The 17090-nt window shown below is 39.6% G+C and overlaps 1 protein-coding gene across 4 annotated transcripts in view; it reads right to left on the minus strand.

The window, feature by feature from the left end:
• The window catches only part of pax5 (paired box 5), a 55390-nt gene extending 38542 nt beyond the window's left edge, over positions 1–16848 (minus strand). For 2 of the 4 annotated variants that reach the window (XM_077571745.1, XM_077571743.1), the window contains exons 1-2: positions 16782–16848; positions 3040–3205 (exon numbers count right to left, since the gene is read on the minus strand). In XM_077571745.1, the coding sequence (XP_077427871.1) occupies positions 3040–3205; positions 16782–16830 (215 nt within the window). In that variant the 5' untranslated portion in view covers positions 16831–16848. Of the gene's footprint in view, positions 1–3039; positions 3206–10966; positions 11868–16781 lie in introns of those variants that run through there. The other 2 variants (XM_077571744.1, XM_077571746.1) reach the window with 2 other exon arrangements.
• Between the last annotated feature and the right edge of the window lie 242 nt (positions 16849–17090).

Raw genomic sequence — 17090 nt, forward strand, 5'->3', positions numbered from 1 at the left:
ATACATTTTAGTTCCCGGATATATTCCTTCTTTTAGTTGAATGTTGTCATGCATTGTGCCCACGAAAGTTGGCTCTGGCACAGACCAATGCATAATCATGGCTGGAAAATGCGTCAGAAATCTTCCGGAAATGGTGTCAGAAAAGATATATCAGTTTTTCAAACACAAAATACAGTACTAACTACGGCTTTTCCCCTTCAAATTGTCCAGACAGTCAACTAGCATGCATGTTTACAGTAAGGTGAGAGAACAACTTGTGGATGCTTCAAATATGACAACATGCCTCCACGCAATGAGGTCTGAGCATCTGACACTTCCTGGGGGAGAAGAGCATCACAATGCTGGAGCATTCTCCCAACTGACCCCACCAGACTTCGTGTGATTCCCCCCCTTCTTATTCTCAAGATCAAGTGGGTCATAAAAGTGACCCGCTACAAAGATGTGGACAACATCATCACAGTGATGATGGAGCTGTGGAGGATCCCGGGAAAGTTGTTGGGAAAGTACATTAGATTCCAGGTGGATTTCTTCAGAGGAAAAAAATGAAGTGTATCTTTGGGGATTTCAATCCCAATAGACCCTTAACAAATGCCAGGGTAACGATGCCTTGAAAACTGTTAAGGCGTTCTAACAAATTCTGTTTAACTGCTGAAAGATTATATTCTTGGACTCAATGGAATTGTCATATTTTGTAGTAATGACCAGAAATGTTGTCAGGTTTCTACAGAAATTGCTGATGAGCTGATCCTTTGAATCAGGTGTGTTGGAGGAGGGGAAATGTTTAAAACATGCAGACCAGAGTTTGAGACCTATGCACTAAAGGAATGAGAGGAGACACTTCCATTGGCTGGGAAACTTGCCGTTTGTGGTCACACCCACAACGGCACAAACACTATGTTTCCAACTGCACTCATCTGCGAAAACACCAAACGAAAGAAAACTCCATGCATGTGCACAATTGCAGCCTTCCATAGGCAAACAGAGCTTCATAACGCATTTGTGATTATTATTTTTTACTCCTTTAGGTGGCACTCTTGCTTTAAAAATGCATTGGAAATTTAACCAAGTTCCACTGGACTAGCCTTTATCTTTAAACCAAGAAAAACATCTAGAGGAGTAAAAAAAGTGTTTTATTACAAGTGCTTTATGAAGCTTCAGTTTCCTATCACTAGAATTAGACCACACTTTCTGCTCGATTTGCACTAAATGCAAATAGTCCCAAAATAGCCCATATACAGAAGTTGACATTTGTACTGAGTAATATGGCTGCAGGTGTTTAGCAAAGCTTAGATACCAAGCCTACTGTGCACTGCTTAATTTGAGCATAGATTTGGTTACATCAAAAATGAGCCGTTGATTCCACATACATCACCATGTAAACAAAACTAATGTTCTATATTTAAATCCAGTATTCATTTATCATTACTGTCAGACAGAGACTTACTTTCATGGATATGCTAGTGTTACATTCCAATAACGTTCAAAATATGACCAAAAACTGCGGATAATATAAGGCAAAACACACTTGTTACTCCCTTAAAGTACATATATGCTCAATGGTTTGTCATGGTTCAAATGGTGGATTTTGATGTGACTTTAAAACTCCATTTCTTCAGATAACGACTTCTGCTCTATATTAAATTGTACGACCTCGCGCGTATGACGTGACTGCGTATCACACTGACAGTCAAACGCAAGATGAGGGTGACACTGACGGACACGCTCGCACAGAGAGATCCAGGAGTTTTCTTTTCCGGCGTGGCTATTTCATGAATGTATTTGCATGCACAAGGGGCAGGTGGGCTGCGGGTGGTGGTGGTGGGGGCGGGGGGGGGGGGTGCTTGGTGGAGGACAGCAAATGCGCTACCCTGCTCGCAGGAAAGGGGGGATGCAGTGTGTGGATGCAAGCTGTCAGTCAGTCTTAAACCTGCTGCTCTTTCTCTCTCACCGCCACTGCACGCTGGAGTAATCCCTCCCGTGATGTTTGTTTCTTTAAAAGTGCATTCCCCCATGTATGTGTGTGTATGTGTGTGCGTTCGCGCGCTTGCCATTTCCACTCTTCACAGCTGGACTTTAAACACTGCTAAAGGAAAAGAACAATCTATTTTCTAGTGGGAAACCATTTAAATTATTTACAGGCAAATCATTGGTGAATAAATGAGCGTGGTTATTGATATCTGCACCGATGAGCCACACACACACGCACACACACACGTACACACAAACAAGGAGGCAGAGTTGGTGTTTTTGTTCTGCCGGCAGTGGAGAGACAGAGAGAAGAGGATAAAACAAGCCTCCCTCCTTCCTTGCATCCCACGATCCCCTCCTCCCCCTCTCGCGGTAACGCTTCAGTGAGTTGAACGGCCAGGACAGGGGGGAGAGAGGGATTGAGGGAGACTGAGAGAAGGAGAAAGAGAGAGAGAGAGAGAGAGAAAAAAAGAAGCAAGGGAGAACAATGAGCAACACATTTTTTGATATAGCTGAGGGTCGCTGTGGCTAATCCTTCCCTGCCGTCGCCACAAATGGTCTCTCCGTTTCTAATTCCTTTTTTACTTCTTCTTCAACATGCTCCCCTCCAGCCTCTTTCTCCATCCTCGTCTCTATTCTCCATTGGCGATATTTTGTGGTGCTGAAATATGGTGCCACTTTCATTTTGATGCTAATTCCAAAAAGTGATGAATCTTTTCCCCCTTTGTGCCCCTTTCTTCTCTGGCAGACGGAACGAGCCGGGATTTACTTTTGAAATTGGCTTTATAAAGGTGAAGGAAAAAGTAGTCGGACAGGAGGGGAAAGGAAGGTGAAAGGGAGTCAGAATAAAAAGAAACGAACGAGACCGAGAGAAACTAGAGGAGATGATGGCGGTGAAAATGTGCAAGCTCAGGAGAAATTGCCATCTTGGCAGCAGAGCCTCTCTGATGTATGACCTACTGTAGATGAGTACCAAATCTCCCATTAACTTTATTATCCTTGCTATATGTAGTGAGTCCAAAGTAAAGTTCAAAGGTCACACGTGTGTCTGCGCGTACGTGTCAGGCATACCTGCCCAGTATCTTGCTGACGCATCCATGGCTGACGCGTAGCTGGCGGGAGATGTCGCAGGGACGCACTCCTTGGTGGGCGAGTTCTACTATTCGCTGCCGCACAACATCCGGGAGAGGTCGGCCATTTACAAACACACCCCCAAGCTGGTTCACGCCGCCATGCCCTGTAAAAAGCAGACAGTTGGTCCAAGCTACGAGTCAGTTACTAAACATTGGGAATGTTTCATCGTTAACGTGCAAACAGTCAAACTGTATTTTGTATCACAAGGTGATGCAATTTCACTGAACCACACACTCAAAGTTCGGGCCTATATCTTAAAGTGGAAGTCAACCTTAAACATTTCTTGACAATAATAATGTTATATGTGACCTCACTAGTCTAAACATGACATTCTGATTAATGTCACATTTGTGGAATAGGATTTATGCGGCAAATTACAACTGTTTTTATCCATCTCTTTGGGCAGCCATTTTGCCACCTGCTGTCGACTGAAGATGACATCACAGTTGTTCGGGCAACAACCAATCACAGACGACTTGTTTTCTGAAGCTGAGATGTGATTGGTTGTTACCTGAGACCCGAGCAGCTGTGATGTCATTTTCACTCGACAGCAAGTGGCAAAAGGACTGCCTTATGATAAAAATTGCTGGATTTTGCTACTTATCTCATATTCCACTAACACAATATTAACCAGAATACCGTCTTTACACTAGCTAGTAGAGCTGTATAGAACATATTATTGTCAAGAATTTTTGGAGGGGTTGATGTCCCATTTAAATAAATCATTTCTTACCATTATAATACTATCTGGGCCAGCCCTTACCCTTTTAGCTAGGACAGACTAAGCAAAGATTTCAAGTAAATGAAGGGATTTCAATTATTGACCCACAGGGGTCTGAGTGACGCCGCTAATATTCTCCTGAGGGAAGCTGGTATAAAGACACAGAATGGAAACAAACTGGAATGAACCACCTCACCATTTGGATACATTCTAATAACATCCAGTAAAAATGCTGCATTTGGAGAAATTTTGCTTTACCCTTTGGCCAAAACATAATAATGCTAATGGCAGACCTCCAGCAAGGGTAAACCATAATTCCAATCAGCGGTAGAGCTCTCCATTTTATAGCCCAGGGTTTGTAAAATAGTGTACGAAGTAATAGGGATGCAACGATAACGGCAATATCGTGATACCGCGATATTAAAACTGCCACGATATATCGTCGTCGTCATGTCACGATATTAAAAGCAGGCCATCTGTTCAAAAAGTCAGGTTGATTTCTATTTGTGCAGTTCTAGCACCCTCTGGTGGCTACTTTTTTAGTGCAGTTTGTTTTCACAAGGCATGTTTTGGCCCTTATATGTTTAAAAGCCACACTAATGGTCAGATGAAGGGGAACGTAATATGCTTGTGAACCGAGTCGATATGTGGAGGAACTCAATGTGTGCGTGCATTAGCGAGTAAGCGCCTCAATATTAAGCGTTATTAAAGATTGTAGGTTGTTTATATGCAATGTACAAAAGCACAATATTGTGTGTGTGTTTTTTTTTATAAACTCTTTTTTTTTTTTACAATATTGCGACCTTTTTTGTATCGCCCACCTCCCCACAATATCCTGATAATCATCATATCGTGACCTTCATATCGTGATAATATCGTATCGTGATGTTCGGATATCGTTACATCCCTATGACGTAAGCAAACACTGAGCTAAGCTGTCACTTGAGACACATTTTAGATTTGAGCCCTTCTATTATATCTTATTCAAACGCACAGTGACCTGTAAATATTGTAACGTTTTGCGTCAGTGTCGCGGTGAAGAGAAAAGACGAGAGGCGAAAATTCACAACTACGCCAATGCTTGGGATATCAAAAATACTTGCCGTTTATTCTCACAAAAATGACACAAGTCCTGTCGTACGTCTGCAAGGTCGCATATGAAACAGTCACACTTTACCTCGCATCTAAAAAAATGAGTCATGTTGACCAGAAAACGTCCTTCTCCAACCAAGTCTGTGCATTAACTGGCGGGAACTCAAGATGGCAACCAGGCGCCGCCTGATGACATCACCTAAAAAGACCTAAATCTCTTACATTTGTTCCAATATACAATTTCATTCAGAGAGAACTCAAATCTCCTAATCTACACTCTAAACTAATGTTGCCTTCAGGTAGCCATGGCATCAACGACATGCGCAACGAAACTCAGCCAGCATGAATGCAGCATGCATGAGTGGAACGAGAAACGCACGAGGTCCCCAACAATATGTTCAGGTACAGTATATGTTGCATCAAAAGGCCACGCAGCATTTCTGTAATCCACTGCTTTTGTATTACCATAGTGATTGTGTCTTCAGGGGAAACACACACACACACACACACTAATCCTCGCTGTGAGGGTAATAGATTTTAAATACATGACCCCTACAGGGATACCCCTAGCCGAAATACAAAGCTCTCCCCTGAACCTGACCACCTCTTTCTTCTCTTCTGCATCCCCGTCAAGTAAACACACAAACAGAGCAAGCCTCCTCCTCCTGCAGCTCCAAAACAAATACGTCTGCACACACACGGGAAAATTAAACAAAGCTATTTCACTTTCTTCCTCGCTTTCTTTCTTTTTAGATAGAAGGAAACTCATTATGCAGATGCCCCGGCTGCCACCGTTTTAAAAAGCAATCACTTTTTTTGAAAGATAGCAACGTATGGAGTCGCAGCCACCGAGGCCTTGCAAGGAGTGCTCGTCACGGCAAAGTGTAACTAGCAGGTTAGGAAATGTTGACACGAAGGAACTACAACTTCACTTGTAGGCGGGGGGGGGGGGGGGGGGGACATGTTGCTTGCCAAATTGGGCTATCGACACTTTATCCCAAATAAGTACAAGAAAGGTCAAACAAAATGATCTTATTGTGTTTGTTTTTTGTTGTTGTTTATTTTAATGTCGGTTATGGAATAACCATCCTGCCACTTTGCCTTTCACTAAGATTTCCTTTTGAGGTATTTTTTGAAATTGGGTCAGTTGGTCCAGGACAATTTTTTTTTTAATCTGTTGTTTGAAAGCATCTGCTGTATTATGACGACTTCTATTTGTGAAAGCCTGGGGATGTGTTTTTCTCTCATAGTAATCATTTCTTATCCTTGGCCTAAAATCCACATTTCCCTTAGGGGGGGCATGCAACTGCATCCTTCATTATTTAAGCAAGATTTATAGCGGCAGATTTCTTAAAAGCGTGACAAACGGACATTTACGCATGCAATTCGAGAGCTTGTTGACCGCCCCATCCACAAAATACTGTACTGGAACCTTGACTGTAAAAAAAAAGAAGAAAAAAAGTCAGATGTAAGCGTATCCTACATAGCAAGTTTCAAAATATTCACAATTTGTTTTTATTCTATCTGTCAAAAAAAGACCATGTGCAGAGATGAAGAATGAGAGAAGAGAAGAGGAATCACTACAAATTCAAAAGGCTTAAAAAAAAGTCCAGTTCACCATATGAGGTACATATGTTTATTTTTACTGTTAATTAATTTTTGGTACCCGGTAAATTCTGTATAATTTGACTTTATTTAGAGTGGGACAGAATAGACTCAGTTTTAGAGTAATATTTACACTTGCAAGAGAGTAAAATGAAGAAATGAATAAAAGTCACTCAAGGGTTGATGAGCAAACTCACGACCTTCAGTTTGGGAGACAGCCGATCTGCTCGAATCAACTGGAATCAAAAATGATGTTTTTGGTCTGGTGGATATAAGGAAACAGTAGGAGGGGCATAGCTCAGATGCTAGAGTGGCAGTCTCCTAAGATGAAGGTTGTGAGTTCGTTCCGCAACCCTTGAGTGACTTTTTTTTCCTTCATATCTTTATTTTACTCTCTTCCAAGTGTAAATATTACTCTAAAGCTGAGTCTATTTGGTTGCACTCTAAATAGAGTCAAATTTACTGTGTACAATTAAGAATGCTGTAGCAACGCAACTTGCCATTGTAAAAATTGGTCTGTGTTTTATTGCTCTCACATTTGAATATGACTAATAGTTGATTTATTTTTAGGACAGACAAGTATGCTAAAACACTTACTAAAACTTTTCCGACATGTTCCAGTAGCTCTACTTCTCTTAGAGTATTTGAAATTGTTTGCAAAGCTTGAAAAAGAATGGCTTGTGTTTGTAGAGGTTCCACTAGATTCCAAACTTGTCATCACTCCTCTCATGATGATTTGTTCTTCCATAGAAAGCTACTTTGCAGCAACCTGCTGTGTGCACACATAAAAGTCTCACCGCTGTTTCTCTCTCTCCTCGTCTCGCAGGTAAGCGCAAATAAAAAAAAAACAATTTCTTTCACCCTTCCTATCTGGGACGGACCATGAAAAAACTTGCCTTGTATAGAAGAATGTCTGGTGACTAACAACAAAACAAACCCTCCAGATTACTATGTATCCACTTATCTGTGTATTTATTGTTGGCATTAGACCATTCTTAAAGTACAGCTATTTGGATTATGTGTCCAAATTTTATTCCCCCCCCCCCCCCCCACACACACTTTTTTTTTAACACTGATAGGGAAAAAGGCACAAAAACACAATTTGAACAGAATCTTGGTTGACTTCCAAGTTTTAATTTCACACCAATTCCCAAATGAAATAAGAAGAAAATAGATGAATTTGCTAAATGTAGAAACTGTCACCATTATAAAAAAAAAACGTTATCAACTGCACAAACAATGTTTTAAATAACATTTTGAGATTGCTAACTGCCATAACAAATACAAATAATACATTACTTATATGCTCACCATTTAAAGATGCCTATCAGACAGTGAAGGAATTGAAAAATGTTGGTAAACTTAAACATTGCCATCTATATTTTTACCTTTAAATCTTTCTATTCTTTTTTTTTTTTTAATTCAAAGGCTCCTTGAGATTAAAATCTCATTTTAAAGCAAAAGTCAGCATTTGCTTGGCACAATAATTTGGGTCTGTACTTGATAGCAAATTAACTGCAATGCACATCTATGGTTATCATCATATGTTCAACCCTTCAGTGGTGACACAAAAAAGCTAAGGACCAATCAAAACAGACTTCCATCTTTCAGCTAAAATCTTGCAAAATTTGCTGACATCTCATTTAACATTACAAATGATGACAATGGATTTTATTTCAACTGCAAATGTTAAACTTAATTTAAAGACCATGTTTTCAGAAAAAATATCCAGTAAGCAATACAAAAAAACTACCTCAAATGTCCAAAATCAACATTTGCACATCAGGGGCAGATATTCTTCACTGTGACAGACTGCTGCTGTCATTTCAAGCCACTGACCAAACAAACTAACCACTTGCTTTTAGGAATTCAATCACAGCTGGCAGCTGGAGAGGTTTTGTTGCAAATTAGATACAAAGATTTCTGCCAAATCGGAGCTCTTGGCTTCTGAAGGTCTTCCTCTAAAAGCTTGAACCTCAAGAGAAGGAGGAACTCTTGGCACGTGCAGCAGTTTCATTTTCTATCCTGCAAGAATCAGAAGGGACGCAGCCTGCCAGCCCCCGCCAGCCGTGGGGACCAGGAGTCATTATGCATCCCTGTTGTATTTTCATTTATATAGCATTTATAGGAGCTGACTTGGGAGCAAAGCACCTCCTTAAATGTTTGATTGATTCACTGTTTCCGGAGGAGGAAATAAATACAGAGATAAAGAAGAATATATTCAAGCTCCCCCATCCAGAAAATAAGGTCCATTAGGCTCTGTCTCTCTTTTCTTGCCACATTCCTGTGCCACTGCCTCGTCACGGCCTAAAGCCTCCCAAAAAAAAAAAAAAAAAAGCAACAAATTAAAAATGAGCCCTTTTTTGTTCTATAGTTGGAAAAAAATACAGATGAGTGCAGAGCTGTTTGAGAAGTTGTCAGTGAAAAACTGAGAATACGCAATTGCGCAAACACTGAGGAGATCATCTGCGTGGTGTGCAAGCCAGGCTTCTTTTATTGTCCATGTTGCTTTTCCCATAAAGGATATTGAGTATTGGGGCTTTAATGTTTTATTTTGTTGTAGAATTATTCTGCAAGTCACATGTATTTTTCATTTTCTTCCGCTCACTAGTTACGAGCAACTAACAGCCATGCATACTTAAGATGCAAGCATGCTACATTAACATTTCAATATTCAGCTCATTATCATCACAATTACCTGGAACAGTTCCTTTTTAAACGGACATAGCCTATATTGTTCCGAGCTGCCCATAATACGCTTCAAACTTATTGGAACGGTTCAAGAATGTTTTCATATATTGCCATACAGTATCACGCCGGATGAAATTGCTGCTCAAATTATGGTAATAAAAAAAAAAGGAGATAGCGGTGAAACTAATTTTACCAACAGCGTTCAAGAAAAAGAGAAAATGTAGACACACAACGCGCGAGCATGCACACACACACACAAACACACACACACACACACACACACGATCCCAAAAGAGCATTTCCACACGTCAAAGTTGATTCATTGCAACCTCGCTCACTTTGCCTTTTGACATTTTTAGATGTAATCGTTTTAAAGCGTCCCAGAACTTCTCTGTTGCCTTCAAGCGCGCCGCGGATCATTGACTTTAGGCCAACTACTGCGAGAAGAAACACGATTTGTTCTAGCCTTTCCGCGCGCGTGTGGGCATGTGTGTGTGTGTGTGTGTGCGTGTGTGCGTGTTTCACATAATACGCTTCTCTCCGGTATTCACCGGTGGTAACAACGAATGAATGCATTATCTATTAAATGCTTTTAAATGCCTGTTATACGCTTAATGTGGGCGTTTAAGTGAGAAGCCCAACATTTTAAAAATATGTTTGGCCTATAAACTCCAAAATAAAGTTTATGGAGCCAGAATTGTATTCAATATTTATTTCACAAGCATGGACTCTGTCAAGTCCATTTTAAATTATATATTAGCCTATATAACCTGATGCAAATATCAAACAAATATTTCTTATTGGCATTTTTCCTCTTATTTAAAGTACACATTTATGTTTTGTTGACAAACTTATTTCTAATCTATTAGTGCACCCACTGGACAATTCATTAGGTACACAAAAATAAACAAATAAATATTTCAAAAACGGAGTTTGTAAGCAACCAGGCAATAATTGTTAAATTAATACTTCTCTGTAGTACCAGTCAAAGCTCAGCTTTTATTCTCATTTATTTATTTCCTTTTTTTTCTTCTTTTTTTTTTATAAATAAATTACTATAGCGCCATTGATGCCTGAATGATGCTGTGGGATGAGTTTTCCCCTCTGGGGAACAACGATCCGATCTATGATTCCAAGACCACATGGAATTGCACCTGCAGCGTGTTCACAGTGCAGCTTCAGTTTGTCCATCCAGGTTATAAGCAAAAGCACAATGGACTTCGCACCACCGCTCTCTCACTCCCTCACTCCCTTTTATCTCCCACTCTCTTTCTCTCTCTCCCATTTCTGACCCCACAGACCGCCCACTCCCAACAACAACGAGATCGTCTTTCCTTAGACATGAAAGTGCGGTCAGCAACTGAAACAACATGCCTGAATGTCGAAGTGCAATTTTAAGTTTTATCGAGCAAGTTCAGTCTCCAGAAAATGAAGAAAAGCATCAAAGTGTTTCATGTATTTCTTCTAAATAATTTACAAAACGATTACTGTGTAATTTAAAAATATATATATAATATATATATATATATATATATATATATATATATATATATATATATATATATATATATATATAATATATATAATTTAAAAAAAAAGAAAAGGTAATTACCAGGTCCTCAAGATCAGATGGAATAATAAAGAAAAATAGTTTTTTGCATGCACCTAATAGCCTACACAATTGCATTTGCGCACATTTGAATTGTAATCTCAATTTAGCGTGCAAAATAAGAAAATTAAAAGTCATAAACTTACTGTGCATAGCCGCAAACGGGTCGTGTTTACAGTGGATCTCCATGTGGACTGAGGGGCTCGAAGGCCCCGATAAAAAAATTAAAAAAAGAAAAGAAAAAGAAAAAGAAAGGGAAGTCTTGCAACCTCTATCTCGATAGACCTCCAGTTGATGCAAAGTATTTCCGTTTAAAAAAGAAAGAAAGAAAGACAAAGTCTATTTTTGATTCGGTCGCTTGTTAGTTTCCCCAGCTGTAGTGAAATAAATGAAGCAATTAAGGATGGAAAAAAACAATCAGCTCTGGAATCGGAATGAAAGAAGTAGTGTCCAAATTCTGTCCTCAAATGGGACGTCACACCACAGTCGGTCAAAGAAGAAAAAGAACGAGAATGGCACTCATCCCTTGAAATGTTCTTCTAAAATTCACAGTGATCAGTCCAAGTAAGAAGAAAAAAAACGTTTCAATATATATATATGTTTTTTTGTTTTTAAAGAAGAAAAAAAAAGAAAGATCTCCCTGGCCCTCACAGTCAGTTTTCGCCCTTTGACTCAACTTTCTCTCGCAATAAAAAAAATATAATCAAAAAGCTGTTTCATGAACTAAAAATGTCACAAATCCACAATGAGTTGTGTTTTCCATTCCTGTCTTGCGTGATGTCCCATCAAGAAAGCTCGAGATGGCAAGTGAGCGATCCCACGTCTGAGTGTCATATCCACCGAGCCACGGAAGAAAAGAAGAAAAACGGTGACACTTCTTCAGAACCGAACCCGGTTTTTCAACGATTCGCTCCCCAACTCCGACTGAACAGTCCCGCACGAGTTGGAAAGGAGTTCGCTCAAATCCCAAAACCTAAGCGGAGGATGAAGCGGTGGCGTAAACGTTGTAGAAAAAATCGGGTGGCTTGAAGAAGCGAGAGAGCGGCTGCTTGCTAGTGCACCCCCGCGTTTCAGGACCTGTTCTCTTGCGGACAGCGCCCGCGCTCCCAACCCCCTGGAAGCCTGACGTCCACCCGCCGGCCAGCTGCCTGTCACTCATCCGCCTCCCAGCCAATCACAACCTGAGAACCGCTAGAGCGTCACGACTCGCTTTGAACTGAAAGGGCGGGGTAGTGCGTGGCTCCGATTGGTCGACAAGAATGTCAAGAGCCAATGACGCTTTGCGCTTGTTTTAATCCCCAACCAATGGGTGATCTCCACCGCACCCCTCCCAACTTGACGCGGTCACATGCCGTTTTACGTTTAATTTCAATTAAGCACGTAGAAACCTCACGCTTTTGTGGGCATTTGCGCTCAAGTTATCCGTGTCAATATTAAATATCTAATTAAATGAGTATTACTAAAATGAGGCTTTGTTGCAACAAGGTGTGAGTCCAATTCTACAGCATTTAAAACACATTAAACTCGTAATTACAAAGATTTTATGGACAAAAAACGTTCTAGTTTACATAAGATATGTCCCGAGCGCACTGAAAACAATTGGCTTGTCGTTAATATTACAACTTCTTATAAATCTTTAGCTTGAGAAGAATAAAACAAGCGTTCTCGTCCATTACCTGATTGTGGATTCAAACGGGCGTCGTTTTAATGAAGTGCAATTATCCAGCATCGCTGCAAACTGCGAGGAGAGAGGGGAGATTCAATAAATGTTCGTCCCACCTGATTTTCTAAGGCATATCTGAGCCTCGGTCGTGTAATATTAAGCACACAAATAGCCTTAAGCGTGAGCCAAATTAGAAATAGTTATTTCCATGTGCTTCCTGCTTCTCGACATCTAATCATTTCACTTTTTCTGTCATTCTACATCAGCCTCAGAGCAGACCTGCATATGCACAACTAAAACAAACAAATGACTTATCTGATTCCTTATTGACAGCACCAAAATACATGATAATAATATTTATTTTCATTTTCTTTAAAGAATTCAACACAGCCTGAAATGTCAAGGAATGTATATGAGTTAATTGAATACTTCATGTTATTCAATCAATAAATGTGTTGGTTTAGCCCAACTCAAGTGGTGCTCTTTTAGATATCTGAACCTTTCACATGTTTAAAGCAGTGCGAATTAAAATAAATACGCTTTCTGATTAATGTTTTGATTTTTTTTCTTCAGAAAACACAAACATTTGTGTGTGCTTCCCAGATGAGCCACCAGGGGGCGTTCAACCATATGCACAAACAGGTATAGCCATTCGCGCAATACGTACAAAAAAAAACAATTGAACTTTAGCAATTGCTTCATGTAGTTATGTGATCCAAATGTTTTAATTATGGCTTATAGGTAGTCAATATTATTATTGCATTATTTACTTGCTCTGCTCATGCCAAAAAGAACCAAACCACAAGACAACAAAAAGTTTCATTATTACTGTTGTCGCATGAGCATAAAAAAAAAATCACATTTGATGCTTCACCCCCTTAACTTCATGTATATGAATTAGCCTATAAAATATTTTGCGCAGGTATTAAACAATGCTGCTACTACTACTGCAGTCCATAGTTTCTATAAAAGAAAAGGGGGACTGATAAAATGACAAGGCAATTTAGGCGTTTGATTTGCATGCATGAAGACACGAGAGCCTCCTTCATTAAGGCTACGTTGGATAATAATAATAATAATAATAATAATAATAATAATAATAATAATAATAATAATAATAATAATAATCGGTCAAGAAAATTGATGGATGTATAATAATAATAATAAGAAGAAGAATAAATTATATATTTGACACGTAATGCTTTATCTAAATACTTCGATGACGTATATATATTAAAAAATATATATCTGTTTTGAGTTTGACCTCACTTTATAGATTAAGGTAAATTGCAATACAGTACATTAAAAACATGTTAAGTAAAAAAGAAAACATGGCTGCATTGAATGAGGATACTTTAAAAAAAAAACGTGTTGTTTTTTGTTGTTGTTTTTTTTACCAACTTTGTCTTCTTAATTCAGTTCAAGGCTAGAGTTTGAATTACAGATTTGGAAGCCACAAAGCGCTATCGTCACATGCCTCCCATTTGCAAATTAAATACATAAGCAATTAAAAACAGCCAAACACAAGCAATCATGTATACAAATTGTTGTTGCTTTAGGCTTGGAAATTTGGAGAAAACTTCCATCAGGGTGGGACGACTTTAATCCGGGGGTCCTGAGACATTACCATATTTCATTACCTCTCAATGTTGGATATGGGAGCGCGCAGGAGGGAAGGGGAGATTAGACTTTTTTAAACATTAGTAAGAAGAAATGTGGTGGTGATAATCACGTGGAAGCAAATTGGAGGCGACGTTGTAGTGTCTTTCTTCTTCCCCTCCATGCATCCAGCGTGAAAGACTGTTTTGCCTTTTTGCGCCCGAGCCTCGAAACGAAAAAGCAATGAAAAATTAATAGCGCATGTTAACTCCATCAAGCTCGTTTATTACACGCCCGCATGGCTGTCAACATAATGAGAAAGAGCTCGTATATCTCAACTCTTACATTTCATTTGGAAATGTGTTGAAAATAGAAGTATAACAATCGTAAATAAAATAGGCTATATGCCAACAAATTGCGCATAGGTGATTTCGCACTTATTGGTCCATTTGTAATGACTTGGTTGGCTGATAATGCACCTAATGAGGAGTCAAGTGAGGCCTGACCACAAGCTCTCATGCACTTTGAGGGGCACTTGAGGTCATCTCTGCTTTTTTTTTCTTCTCTTTTTTTATCTCTCCCACCCCTCTTTCTACCGGCATGAATCGAAATAAAAGCCCGTTTATCAATGTTGGATGAAAACGACCAAAACTTGATGAACTCTAATTAATGAATCCCTTTAAGACATTGAATTACATGATCATATCGAGTGAAGATATTCATTTAAGGGGGAGGGGGGGGTGGTCTTCGCTTAGTGTTGTTCTTGAGAACGAATGGCACACTTTTAAGCACGGCTTGCTTGGGGCTGTTCTGTTCATTGGATTCTTTGCACCCTGGTCACGTATTTCATGGAGAGGCTGCAAGCAGAGGCCCTGGGCCCTCATGACTGCGCCAATCAACAGGGAGGGCCTCCCGAAAACTATGATTTCCTCTGTGGTTTTTATCCAATCAATAAATCCCTTTACTTTAATAGTTTATCAGTTGCTATAAAACCACTTAAAAAGACTGATCAATTATCATTGATCATTTGGTGTAACACCTTCTAAATTATATTTTCTGTTTCCTCGTCCATCAACTATGAAAATAAATGATGAGGAATAACAATAGGCCTACCTGACTACTAAAAAAGGACGTTTTATCAATAAGAGGAGCAGGCATGGGTATGAAATGATGTGCTATCCACCGGGTGCCTTATTAAGATCGATTGTGGTGGTCTGGAAACCCTGCTGTTTTATGAATAGACCCATTGTATTATGGAAAACACACAGGAGTGAATTAAGCTATTTTTGGATGTCGTTTCCCCATTGGAGCAAAGATCCTTTTCTCAAACTTTTTATACACAGTAGGCTACTGTCTCAAAAAAGTACCACCAGAAGGGCAAACATTAAAAAGAACAGTCTCATAGTAGGCCCAAGTGTTCATTAAAAGTTGATTTTTTTTTCATGAACAAAACTACTGTAACATTATGCTCTATTTGAACGTTAACACTGCTTAAATATTGGGGTACTTGGGGGGGGGGGGGGGTAAATAATAACTGACTAAAGAAGTATTGCACATAAAAGTTAAATAACAATTGTGCCTAAATAAGGGCGTAATAGTTCTAAGACAAATATATTGTACTGAACTATTCTGGATTTCAAAAAGTTTCAGACATAACATAACAGATGTTATGCTGTTTTAATATTTAATTCAGCTTTATTTGTGAATACAGTAACCTTGCAAATCAGTCCTTTTGCCACACTTTGAGGATCCCTAGTTTAAACAGTTGCAGGCTCATGAATATTTCAATATTAAAATTGTAGTAATTTCATTTTTTTTTGGGGGGGGGGGCTTAAGTAAGTAGCAATAAGTTATGCATTTAATAATGATATACCAGTTGTGAAGTGTGTAATCATTTCCTTTCTTCACAGATTGGCTGGCAAGAATCACGTGGTTCTTCTGCCTTTCTTGATGGCGTCCATTTCAAAATTTCTATGTTATGTTCCTTGCATACTCAGCCAAGTGGATATAATCAGGTTTTCCCATGAAGGCACTCAGTGATGGAATGAACGATATTGTAACCAATCCACTAATACAATTTTCATTTAGGGTAGAGAACCTACGGCACGTGGGCCAGTTACGGCCCCTCAAGAAGATCTTTCCCAAACAAATAAAACCTCAGAACTGTATCAAAAGCCTCAAAACATCCATCTGAACCACTTATATACCCCATAAATGCTTATAATAGCATCATAGTTTTTCATTAATTTAGTTTGGCCCTTTGAGAACTTCATTGAAATGACACCTGCAGAAGAGGTCCCAACCTCCTGCTTAAATAAGCACAGACTACCAACATTGAATGTATATGTCAACAAAACTATCTACAATAAAATATCGTGCATATAATTGCATTATCTTTAAAAATAAAATAAAAAACTAAACCCAAAAAGGGGGTGGGGGGAATCCCAAATTTGACGAACTACCACCGGTAGTTTGAAACGCAGCCGTTTATAGTTTGAAGGACTTGCCAAAACTTTGCAGTAGTTCACATGTTGCACAACTCGACAACAGTTTGAAAATTTAGAGGGAAACGACTTCAAAAACATTCTAGAAACACATTGGAGTCAAGTTTGTCAACACATCGTGTGTGTTTCACCTGCTGGGGGAAAAAAAACAATGAAGACAAGGCGTAAGATGGAAGTGAGCCAATGCGATCCTACCTGCTCTCCCCTGCCGCAGTGCACGACTCCTGGGCCCCTGTAGGTCCATGATAGCCGCTTAGAGGAGAAGAGAGGGAGGGAGGAGGGGAGGGGGTGGAAAGGAAGAGAACAAAAAAGTTTTTGCTATCCTCCCTCTCCACTCCTCTCTCTCTCTCCCTCTCCCTCTTTCTCTCTCTGACTTTGTAACAGTGTTGCTCGCCCTCTCTTCTTTTCCTCCAACAGCTGCGTACAGTAGTTGGGTTGGGGGTGGTGGTGGTGTGGGGGGGGGGGGGTGTTAGGGTGCAATGCAGGTTGAAATAATTCGACCCT

Source organism: Vanacampus margaritifer, chromosome 7 (assembly GCF_051991255.1).
Source record: "Vanacampus margaritifer isolate UIUO_Vmar chromosome 7, RoL_Vmar_1.0, whole genome shotgun sequence".
NCBI classification, from domain to species: domain Eukaryota; kingdom Metazoa; phylum Chordata; class Actinopteri; order Syngnathiformes; family Syngnathidae; genus Vanacampus; species Vanacampus margaritifer.